General features: G+C 38.5%; 1 protein-coding gene across 1 annotated transcript in view; it reads right to left on the reverse strand.

The window, feature by feature from the left end:
- Window positions 1–13093, reverse strand: part of LOC150081103 (laminin subunit alpha-2-like) — a 707948-nt gene that overhangs the window by 332431 nt on the left and 362424 nt on the right. Inside the window, exons 36-37 of the mRNA XM_090380924.1 lie at window positions 12354–12461; window positions 3447–3558 (exon numbers count right to left, since the gene is read on the reverse strand). Of these exons, the coding sequence (XP_090237050.1) occupies window positions 3447–3558; window positions 12354–12461 (220 nt within the window). The remainder of the gene's footprint in view (window positions 1–3446; window positions 3559–12353; window positions 12462–13093) is intronic.

Consider the following 13093-nt stretch of genomic DNA (forward strand, 5'->3'; position numbering starts at 1 on the left):
TCAACCCTGGATGCAGGGTAATCACCCAGGCAGAGTACACTCACAAATAAGACCAGGTCATCAAAAGCTAGCACAAAAATATTGGTATATAAAAAAAAGTGTATTGTATTACAAGTACGAGCTCCAGGAAGCACTAGAGATCCCTACTCACAAACTATACTGGAACCATGGCATAATAACAGACAAACGATCCCACACGCCAGACAAGGCACAACCCTCATCAACAAAGGGGTGCTACTTATCTGATTGCCATAGCAGTGCCCAACACCAGCATTCTCCAGAAAATTTAGGAGAAAAATATCAGGAAGCACACAGACCTTATACAGTCAGAAAGATTGTGGCACTGGCACAAGTAATGACCATTGTGATCACCATGTCAACCACCGACATGGTGCCAAAGAAGCTACATAAGAGTTCAGCAGCAATAGGCCTCCCAGAGAACTCCAGAAAGCTGCAATCCTGACCACCTGTAGGACAGTCAGAGGCTTCCTCAACCAATAATAGCAACCAGACATAAGTCTCTCCCACACACTAGGTACCAGTACCCATCACAGGTTGGAAAAGTAACCCTAAAGGAAAATAAAATGAATAATAATAATAAAAAAAAACTAAAATAAAATATAAATCCATTCTTTTCCCAATAGGTAGCTATTTAATTCTAATTTAAACTTAGCCAGACTCACTAGTCCTCAACCCCACCCCCCGACATAGGAGGCAATTTGTTGCAATGTTTCACAATCCACTGCCTAAGTGAACTTCACAAACACCAATTTTCTGTTATTTTCTGAGATTTTATATTTCTGTTCCCCAGGTTTGTGTCTCGCCTATGCGGGGGGGAAGAGACCTTTCCCATTTAGTTTCACTTTCCATGTGTTACCAATCTAGTTACCAAATTTTTTTTTTTTTTTTTTTTTTTTTTAGTGTGGCCTAGAATACAATATTCCAAATATGGTGTTGCCTTGCAAAGTGGGATAATGACATCCTTCTTATTAGCAAACTGCATATTAGCAAATGCCCTGCAAATCATAGAAAGGGCACCATGTACTTTGCTAGTCACATGTTTACATTGCATGAAAAATTTCATGTCAGATTAAATTAAAACACTTGTCTTTTTCACCTTGAACCCTTTTCAGCTCTTCTGCTCCCAACCTAATGTGATTGGATTTCTTGTCCTCAAATGCACAACCTTTCATTTAGAAGCAGTAAACTTTAGTTACCATTTTCTGGATCATATATGCAAGCAATTCAAGTCTTTTTGAAGCAAAATGGCTTTTGGATTATTAACCACCATTCCCATTTTCCAACTAAAAAATTTGGCATCTTTCCTTGGATATGCTGCTGTTGTTGTTGTTTAAGAGCTATTGGTGCAAGAGCAGCTTAGGCTATAATGCACCTAGCCTAGGTAGCTTGGATATGCTCATCAATATTATATATGAAAGTTAGCAATACAAGGGGACCTGTGGGGTCCCACTTATGCTGCTCCAACCTGAAAACTGACCATTTATGACAACTCTTTGTCTCCTATCTTTTAGCTAGCCTGCAATCCAGCATAGGAGCTTACCTCAGTTCAAACTTCTTCCAGTTTATATAGCAGCCTTCCATGAGGGACAGTATTCAAAAGCTTTACTACATTCTAGATACATAATGTCAAAATTGTTAACCACATCCAACTGTTTAATAATTACATGAGTAATTTACCAGATTGGGCACGACTTCCCCTTAACCAACTCATACTGGGATTTATTCAAGATACCATTCTTGTGAAGGTCCTGAATGGCATTTTAACCAAAGACTCAATGATCTCCTACCACAGAAATCAACCTCACTAGACTACCTCCTCTTTAGCACTACCTTCGTGGATTGGGGAGACATCAACACTTCTACAGTCCAAGGAAACCTTCCAAGTCCAATGACACTCTCATTAACATTTCCAACTGCTTGATACACTCAGCTACAGCCTTTATTAATTACAAATGAATATATACCCCCTTTCCCTGGAGCCTTTCCCAGGTTAAAGGGGTATATATTCATTTGTTAGAAGAGATATTCCTGTATCTCTTCTAACAAATGATAGTGCTTTCTCATAATCAGCTTTCACACATATTACCCCATAAGTGGCTTCTTTGTTACATATTCTCTTATAATCTTCATATAAACTGGAATCCCATAACTGCTATAACTGTCCATTAAATTCACTTGTCTGTTTTGCATCATCTGATGTTTATGGAATTTGACTATCAGTATGTTTGTGGCTTTGAGGATAAATCTTATACGAAATTTTGTGAAGAACAGTGCAACACAATGAATAATTTTATTAACTGGTCCTGCATATCACATACTCATCCTCTATTTCCAGTAATCAAAAAAATAAATAAATAAAATAAAATAAAATAAAGAAATAATTAATAAATAAAAAAAATAAAATAATTGCTTTATTTAATACAAATATTAAACAGAGCCTGGGCCATCCAGGCCCAACCATAGCCTAAGGCCTTTGGTTCATGTCAAAACAACTATTTCCAATAATCATTTTAATAATAATGAATAAAAACAAGAAATCGTTTTCAACTTCGAAGTTTAACCATAGTCGGAACTGTGTGCTATACAGTTCCACATTTTTCTCCCAGTGGTTAAGTCAATGCTTGGTCGGTGGGTTGCCAATACGCATTTTTTAGAGTTGACAAAATGAGTCAAAGGAACTGTGGAGCGAGCAGTGCTGATTTGATCGTTGATCGTGAATGGTGTGTCGCCACAACGTTGGTGTCTTTTTGTTATTTGCATGATTAGCCCGAATTCCCATTAAGTAAATTATATCAGTATTAAGTCACAACTGAACATTCAAGTGTAATTATGTGATTACAGCTTAATTGCAAACTGAGCTTGAACTTGCTAAGTTGAAGTTATGTTATGAGCAGTAACCCCATTCATCAGAGTCACGAGCTGCGAATACTGTCAAGTTTTTGACATAGTTAGGCTTCAAGATAACATTCTTGTGAAGATGGTCTATGAGTACTAGATCTAGGACATTAGAGTCCCTTTATACACTCCTGGATATGTGGGGGAAAATAACAATCATCAAATTTGTTGAAAAACCTGTTACCATATAATGGATTTCTGTTCACATATTCTGGTCTATAAGAGAGGTTAAAGTTGCCCCATTTTGAGAGAGTAATACTTGCTAACCCATTCAAATTGCCTAAAGAGATTTTTGTCATACCCCTGAGTAGTGGAAGTCCCAAGATTTTCTAAAGGGGGGGCTAGAGCAGTTTTTGGACAATCATTAAGCTCTAATCATTGTAGAAAAACAAATTCACATTATTTTGATCATAAGGGGATGGGGTCTATAGCCCCTTTAGCCCCCAGGTGCCATTGCTTGTGAAACTCATTTGACTACAACATACCTGTACTTCATATTAATTATAAAATTATTTGTGAAGAATCATTACCTTGCATAGAACTCCATATCTTGTCTAGTTCTTCAAAGAAAGTTTCTGCATTTTTTTTCGTTTTTTCAGCATTCTCAGCTACCTGGTGTGACCCAGCAGCCAGATCTCTTGCCTGAAATATAAATAAATTAAAGGCACACGATGAATTAAATAATACATTGGTAGTTTAAAATTAAGAAACAAATCAAATTAAAAAATATAAAAAAATCGTATTTGTTGAAATTCATTGAAATAAAGTTGCAAGTTAGGGTTAATTTTGAAAGTGTCAGCAATTCTGCCCAGACTCGATAGGAGGGAGTATACGATGAAAGTTTTGTCACTTGTTTGTTTCTGGGTTTTATGGTGCATCAGTGTCTGAAGCTATAATGCACCAAGTCAAAGAGGTAAATAAAAAAAATAAAAGTATAATATTATAATTATTTTACAAATTATTGTAAAAGAGTATAGTGTACAAAACATTTATACAGCATAAAACATTCTAGATAAAATTGTATAAATTAATATGTTGTAAAAACTTAAATATAACTGACACGTTGTCATTGTCAAATAAAATCTGTCTGAGTGTATAAGGCTCAGACAGATAGTAAAAGACAAATAATGAACATGATTAAAACATGTACATTTAATTAAAATATGACGGATGGTTAAAACAGTGTCAGAATTTCTACACATAGGATGATCGTCTGTCCTCAGTAAATAGCAATGTGTAAGTGACAATATCCTATGTGGAGCTGAGATAGAACAACTTCCTCTTTATGGTTCCTGAACAGACTAGACTGCCAGTGTTCAATTACAGGCTTAGTGTCATAACTTGTTTGCTGCCTGCCCATGCCATGAGTGTTGCCATTGGGATATCAGTTTCTTACATACTAATTGCCTGTAATCTGTATAGGGGACTAACAGGCAAGAATTAAAAAGGGTCAGTGATTTGGCTGCTTTTGCCTTGTCACTCAATTCAGCCCTGGAGAGATTATGCATGGCTCATGGGGTAGAATTTTTCCCAGCATGGTCTGTGCTTGTTAACAGGAGAGACTACTTTTCTACAGGGATGGAATACACTTAAATAGAAAGGGTGCAAGAATATTTGCTGATGCTATCCAGGCAGTGTTAGGTGGTTCAGAAAACTGCTAGCTCACTGGGGGATACACAGACTAATTAACAGATTAACAGTAGCCACTGGCAGATGTGAAAGTGATTCTTGCACTACTTCTATTGGAATAAGCAGCAGCCTGGAAAACAAGGTGCTGGGGATTTCAAGGAATGCTAGGAGTCTTCATGGAACAAGTAAATACATGGACTGTGTTAGGTTAACTAAGAGTAAGAACAGGTGCATGTATACTTGCATGTACACCAATCTTAGGGGTATAATAAATAAATTTGATGAATTGAAGTGCTGGGCAAGACATCAAAAGTGGATATTGTTGGGATATCACAGACACAAGAGAAGGATATCACAGACAATTCAAACAGAAGTTCTAGTCTAATGTCAACAAATATCTTCTTTCATCTTCTCAACCTCCAGCCCATGCAAGGTACTACTAAGTACTATAGGTTCTAATACCTCTCATGTTTGGGGTTTTCATAAAAAAAAAAAAGGCTGCCAGTACAGCACATGTGGTTTTATCAGTGGGCCGCAACGAGACTGGTGAGTGGAACAAAAGGCTGCTCTTAACAAGAAGAAAGGCATCAGTTCTGCAAATTGTAGTATCTGGAGAATAGGTACCTGCACGGTAATCTGATTGAGGTGTTAATGCTTTGAATGGATTGAGGAAGCTCTAGCTGATGGGATTCCTCCTCTCTCTCAGACCACATAACAACGCACCAATTCAAATTGAGGAATGATGGTTGCAGAAGAGATGTGTGGAAGTTTGCCTTTAGCCAATGGGTGATGATTGTTGGAACAAACTTCAATATGTTGTTGTGGAAGTTGATAAATAAATAAATACAAGAAAGAACTAAAACTATTGGAGGGAATGAACAGGTGAAATGGGAGGTGTAGTGTTTTTTCCCCCCTTTCTGATGCTGTATAATTTTTATTTTTTACATCGTTTGCCAATGCTAATGCACTTTGGGTTTGTGTACATAATGGGTTGGCCACTGCAGGTTTCGAAGTAGCGACCGAATTTTTTTTTTTTGTTTAGTTGTTGGCGCATCGGCTTCTGTGGCCATATTGCACCTCTCAAGGTTTTTTTGTATTTTCTACTTTGATCCAAGCCCGAGGCGGGATTCGAACCTGCGACCTTTGGGTTGCCAGGAAGGCACTTTACCCACCCGGCTAGCCCGGTAGGCTAGTGACCAAATAGGATGGGAAGGCTTTTATTTTAGCTGCATAGCAGTAACCGCTTTAGCAGTAACTTTTTTTGATTCTGGTGCATATTGAGTTAACTGCTCCCCATTAGTTGTTGCAAATTGAATGGTTTTGGACCTGTACTCCAAAAAGCTTGTTCCACCTCATCACACAGGTGCTAAACTGAATTGAGATCAGGTGAGAGATTAAGTCACATAGGCTGAATTCACTCTCATTCCTGGAACTAGTCCTCTATACAATTTTGGCTTTTGGAAGAATATTTTGCAAGTTGATACACTGCAGCCACGAAGGGTTGCACTTAGTAAGGAACAATTTCCAAATAACTAGTGGCATCCAAATATTGCTCCACTGGCATCAAGAGACCCATGTGCATCACAAAAGACACTTCATTACACTGCCACCAGCCTGCAAATACTTAAATGCATTCTTGACATCTGGCATGATGGTCCCATGGGCCTGAGCTTTCACCATATGATAGGAATACCAGAATATATTTCACCATATTCTGGTATTCCTATCAGCATGATACAGCAGGAACATGGATTTGTAAGACCAGAATATATTGTTATAATCCTCCATTGTACAGTTCTGGTGTTCCTGAGCCTACTGTCACCATTCTTTCTAGATTTTTGCTGACATGAGTGAAATATGATAAGTTGTGCATACTGAAATGTCTCCTCCTTATTACTTCTGTTGTACTGGGTTGTTATTTGATTGCTGTAGCCATTCTTTTACCTTTGGAACCTCTTGTTACAATAAGCCATTCCAACCACAAGATTGCCACTAGCTGTATATTATTTCTTTCCTGGGCTGATCTTAAACTATGGGCAGAATTAGTTTAGATCTCCAGTGCTAAGATGCTCTGTGAGGTATGTCTCTACTTGCATTTGAACCTTTAAATATAGATTACTTTTTTTTACAAAAAAAATTTATTTATTTTTAAATGAAAACCACCAAACACAAAAAGTATTGAAACCTATAGTACTTATTACTATGCATGGGTTGAAGGCAGAGAAGAGAGAAGATAGATGTTTACAATAGACTTGAATTACTGTGGACTGTAATTTTTGTAAAATACATGAAAAGTAAAGTTGCTTCAGAGAACAAAAATAGATGGGATAAAAGAGGAAGAAGAAAAGTGGCTTAGAGAGTTTGAAATTGAACAGTAAATGCATGTGGAACTGTTTCCAGCACATGTTCAATTAGTTTGAAACAGAGAGATTGCAATAAAAATTGCTAGCACAGAAGAATGTGCCTATGGAAGCATCAACACAAAAAGTATGCAGCAAAAACTGAATGTCTAGGAAACAGTTTCCTAGACTTTCCTAGGCTGTACAGAGTAATGTCTAGGAAACTATTGTAATACTCGAAAACAGAGTTTCCTAGACATTACTCTGTACAGCCACTCGTCGACTTATGTAATACTCGACTTACAGAAATTCAACTTTATGTAAGTTTTTGCTGGCCAGTGCAAACTTAAAAAAAATCGTGGAAACATATTTTGCATCCTATAAGAATAAAAAAATATCGTAATGTGAACCAAATAACAACACATTGTTTTTTGATAATTTGTTCCAAGACCTTGGAAGTTTGAAATTTTTGCTATATAACTAAGCTATTTATCTCTCTAAATGGTCCATTTTTATAATGGAAATTGCACTACACTTTCATCATTATCATGTGTTCCATTATAAGAATCAGTTTTTTATGCCTTTAAGATATAGCCTCAGGCTTCCTTGCAACATATGGCTAATAATAATAATAATTTTCTAAAACACATTTCTGGAGGTCACTACCATAAAACAATAAAACAATTTTCATTTTCCAGTTTATTGGGCTTTTCTGTTAGTGCAATCTATTAATGGATAGTAAATGCAATTGAGCAGCAGCCTGGAAAGCAAGGCAATGGGGATTTCCAGGACTGCTGGGAATCATAGTGGAACAAGTAAATACATAGGCTGTGTTAGGGTAACAAAGAGTAGAAACAGATGAATGTATACTTGAATTTACACCAATGCTAGGAGTTTAGTTAATAAATTTGATAAGCTTGAAGTGCTAGTCAAGACATCAAAGGCAGATATTGTTGGGATAACAGAGATGTGGTGTCACACAGACATAAGCAGTGCAAAATTGGAATTTGGGGAGTACAATGTGTACAGAAAGGATAGACAGGACAGGAGAGGGAGGAGGGGTTATACTGTTAGATAAGAAACACAAAATGTAAGGAAGTGCATCAATTGATGTTGGTGGACAATGCAATGTTAAGTCTGTTTGGTATGACGTAAGCACTGGGAAAGGAAAAATGAGAGTAGGTGTGGGTTATAGGCCTAATGAATCTGATGAGTATAATGAGTAATTGTGCAGAGAAATAGAGTGGGCCAGTAAATCAGAGTGTCTTATAATGGGGGATTTTCATTTCCCAGAGATTGACTGGAATTTGTAGGTTGGTCATTCCCACACTAGCAAGGCATTTGTGGATTTATTGGATGATTGTTTTCTACAGCAGCATGTTCGGGAGGCAACTAGAGTGTGTAATGCTCTTGATCTGATTATCAATAGTGATTCTTCTGGCAATAAGAATCTGCAGATAAAGGAACCACTAGGTAGCAGTGATCACAGTGTGCTGAAGTGGGATTTACTCAAAGAGGTAACTACCATCAAGGGTAAAGGGAAGGGTTTTTGCTTTCGTAAAGGTCACTACGGTAGTCTGAGACAGTATTTAAATTCTATATGGTGGAAACAACTGATGATGTTACCAACAGCAATTTCAAAATGGGACACATTCAAAGAATTAATCTTGGAAGCTACTAGGCTTTTCATACTAACTAAGAAATACTGTTCAAAATTTAGGCCTAAATGGATGTCAGAAGAACTAATTAGACATCTGGCAGAGAAAAAAAAAATGCATATGATACATATAAATTAACAGGTGACTCAGAAGCCTATGGCAGATATAAGCTAGTCTGTAATCAGGTCACAAAGGAGGTTAGGCAGGCGAAGGCAGATTACGAGAAATCCTTGGCAAAAGATGCTAAGAAAAACAGCAAGGATTTCTTTACTTATATAAACTCTAAAAGGAAGAGGATGAATCTGATTGGTCCACTTGACATCGATGGTTCGACTGTTGATGATCTTGCTCAGATAGCAAACAAACTGAATGAGTATTTTGCATCTACATTCACACATGAGGAATTATTAATGTTTGAAAATGGAAGAAGGTTATCAAATTGTAGCAGGACACTTAATGATTTTGTAATAACTTAAAGCAAAGTGGAGGAGAAATTGTTGAAGTTAAACATAAGAAAAGCACCTGGGGTGGATGGGATCTATCCAGTTATATTAAAGGTGGTGGTAAAGCAACTAAGCAAACCCTTAGCCATAATTATGAGAGCATCCTTGGATTCAGGGGACGTCCCCACAGACTGGAGATGTGCAAATGTATCCCGAATTCACAAAGGTGGATCGAAGGGTGACACGAGTAATTACAGACCAGTTAGTTTAACTTCTGTTCCAGGTAAAATAATGGAGTCACTGGTTAAAGATGCATTGCAGGATCATCTAGACAAGACTGAAGCAATAATTCAGACACAGCATGGGTTTGTTAAGGGAAAGTCTTGTCTGACAAATTTGATAGGATATTATGATGTGGTTACAAAGGAACTGGATGCAAAAAATAATCTTGATATCATATTGGGATTTCAGGAAAGCTTTTGACACTGTTGCGCATGGAAGACTATTGTACAAATTGGAGCAGAATGGTATTAAGGGTAAGTTGCTCTTCTTGGACTAATGTTATTAGTGGAGTCCCACAAGGTTCGGTGTTAGGTCCACTGTTGTTTTGTATATTTATCAATGATATTGATGAAGGTATATCAGGCTTAATGTCGAAGTTTGCAGATGATACAAATGTTGGCAGGGTTGTTAATGACAGTAATGGCAGTGTGCTACTGCAACAGGATCTGGATAATTTGGGCAGATGGGCTAAGAAGTGGCAACTGAAGTTTAACCTTGACAAATGCAAAGTACTTGAGTACTGCAATCAGGCCTGGAGGCCTCATTTTAGGAAGGATGTAGATTTACTTGAGCATGTACAGAGAAGGGCAACAAGATTGGTGAGGGGAATGAAGGGATCCTCTTACCAAGAGAGGCTTAAGTTCTGCAAATTGGAGTGGCTGGAGACTAGGCACCTGCGTGGTGATCTGATTGAGGTATATAAGGCCTTGAATGGGTTGAGCACGCTGAATTCTGATGGGATCCTTCCACTTGTTCAGATTACGAACCTAAGGGGGTTTAAATTCAAATTAAGAAAAGACAGATGTAGAATAGATGTACGGAAATTTGCCTTTAGCCAGCGGGTGGTTAATTGCTGGAACAAACTTCCATCTGTCGTTGTGGAAGTTGATAGGTTGAATAAATTTAAGGAGGAACTGGACAGGCATTTGGAGGGAATAGTGTGATTTTTTTTTTTTGGCTGATGCTGCATAAGCTCATACACTTGCTTTCTTGCATCACATGCCACTACTACTACTACTACTGCAAACTTTATGAAGATCTTCGTGTTGAATTAATCATCCAAGTGCACCTTAATCTCAAAAACCGGGAACACTACTTACTGGAAGACGAAGCCTCATATATAGCATTCACCAAGTTTGCCCAGAACCTGTATGCCAGATGATTGACTATTCCTCTGCTTGCAAACCTCAAATAAACATGTCAAGCAAAGCTTCTCAGAGACCCTCAACCAGACGTCAGGTTTGACTGCTTGATCCATCATGCAGGACAAAACTGCAACTCTTCCGAGAAGTGACAAAACTCCACTTCCCAGAACATTGACTACCGGATGGGACAACAGTCCCATGAGTGACTCCCAACTATGACATTATGCAAAACCTATTCAGCCAAACCAACATTGGATTGCCTCTGCTGGGCCTCAAGTTTTCTGGATGGTGCAGACCTGACCCTACTGTCTGGTTTGCTCCCACCCATGCACACAGGCCACATTGGCAACCTGAGCCAGCTCCCTTGTCTGGCTCACTGTCTCACCTCTTCCTGACAGGGAGGGGGCAGATTGCTGTCCCCCCCGCCATCCTATTTCTTCCCTCTGGTGGGGCATGCCCCACTGTAAACTGGAGTTGCCTTCCCTTCTGGCTCTATATTTTTGTCTATCTCCCTCCAGTCTTCAGCCTTCACCCCACTATCTGACAGCACGTGAATACGCCCCACACAATCTAAAATCACCAATCGAAATTAATTTTGCCCAACATTTTGGACTTCTCCTAGCACTTCCAGTGATGCGTACACGATTTTTTTTTTTAGGTCCTAGCCACTGAAATCTCAGGAAATTAGGTGGCAGGACCTGCCAGAGTGAATTATATACTAGCGGGTACCTGGTCTGCCTCCACGGGGGCAAAAGTGGGGCAACATCGGGCCTTAGTAGGGGTCTGGTGGCTAAACGACCAGAAGAACAACGGTACACAACACTACACGTGTACAATATCCATACACTTTTAAATCTCTGGCTTTTCCAATTAACTGGTTCACCCACAATGTAAACTATGTGGAGATGGGGGAAACCCCTGGTGCCGTCTGACCCTAAACACATGTAATTGTGTAGACAGATATGAAGTTTTCTGAGCAGTGCAGGCGGTCTGCAAGAGTAGCTCATGGTGCCTTGTCAATGATATACAGGAATTTTTCTAGCAGGGAAAAAGAGGTGATTATCCCCTTGTATAAGGCAAAGGTCAGGCCACAGACCTTGAGTACTGTATTCAGGTCTGGAGGCCTCATTTTAAGAAGGATGTACAGCTGTTGGAATGAGTACAGAGAAAGACAACAAGATTAGTGAACGGAACAAAGGGTTGCTCTTACGAAGAAAGGCTTAAGTTTTGCAAATTACAGTGTCTGGAGACTAGGCACCTGCAAAGTCATCTGATTGAGGTGTATAAAGCCTTGAATGGTTTGAGCATGCTCAATGCTGATGGGATTCTTCCTCTTGGTCAGAATAATCGCCTGAGAGGGCATAAATTGAAATTGAGGAAAGACGGTTGTAGGATAGATGTGCGGAAGTTTGCCTTTAGCCAGCGGGTGCTTGATTGCTGGAACAAACTTCCATCTGTTGTTGTAGAAGTTGACAGCTTAAATAGATTTAAGGCAGAACTTGACAAACATTTGGAGCGAGTGGATGGGTGAAATAAGTGTTTTTTTTTTTTTTTTTTGGCTGATGCTATATAAGCTTGCTTTCTTGCATCACGTACCTTTGCTAATGCTAATATCAAAAGCTTAGCAGCTCTATCAGCTCAGTCGACAAAACTAGAAAATTGAAGCACATTGCTATTGTAAATGGCTTTAAAATCGAAGAAATTAAGTAATTTCAAACACTAGAGAGAGAGAGAGAGAGAGAGAGAGAGAGAGAGAGAGAGAGAGAGAGAGAGAGAGAGAGAGAGAGAGTATCCACCATCATTATTAATTAATTTTCAACTAAAGTTTCACCATAGCAAATGAAATGCAATGAAGTGAATGGAATGAAAATCGCCAAATGACAATGGCTTAATATCAAAGTCAAAGGGGTTAACTGCATATTAAATATTATTCAAAATTACCTGTACATAAAGAAGGTCTGCTTTTGTTTCCAAATCAAAATAAAACGTAAAGTTGTTCACAAGCTCTTTTCCTATTGCGACTTTCCTTTCATATTCAGCTACCGGTGGCTGAAACAAAAAAATGCATAATTTAATCCCAATTTAAATGTACAGTATGTATTAAATAAAATTCATGTAAAATTAATTTTATTTCATTCACATTTTATTTTATTGGTACCCAGGATCCCAATATTTTATAGTAGGATTCAAGATACCAAAGTCAGATGTTAACGATTTTTTCTAGTGCCTTGGTTAATCAATTGTTCAGGTATAATTGTGAGGTTCTTATTCATCAATTCCAAGTTTATGGAATAGTAGCACAATTGATTTATGCCAAGAGCTGGCATAATAGCTTTCAGAGAAAATCGATTTAAAAATACCAATAAAGAATGCAGGGCTTTTTTGCTAGTCACTAAAGCATGAGACAGTGATGTCTCATAAGGAGAAATATCCACTTCCTAAAATGCATCTAACACATGGCAATGATTAACCAGAATATATTATTTCTGAATCTGGGAATGCTCATGTCACACACAAGCGGCGCCTCCGTAGCCAGGTGGGCAGGAGCAGCAGTGCGTAGCACACACTTCTTGATTAGACCAGGGTTCAAGCCCATGACCACCAAATACGGAGGATGCAGAAAGGTCAGGGAATGACCACCGTATATCCCGGAGCAATATGGCCTTAGTTGCTAATGCTCC

This window comes from Mastigoproctus giganteus, chromosome 9 (assembly GCF_048544385.1).
Source record: "Mastigoproctus giganteus isolate SK-2022 chromosome 9, ASM4854438v1, whole genome shotgun sequence".
Taxonomy (NCBI): Eukaryota; Metazoa; Arthropoda; class Arachnida; order Uropygi; family Thelyphonidae; genus Mastigoproctus; species Mastigoproctus giganteus.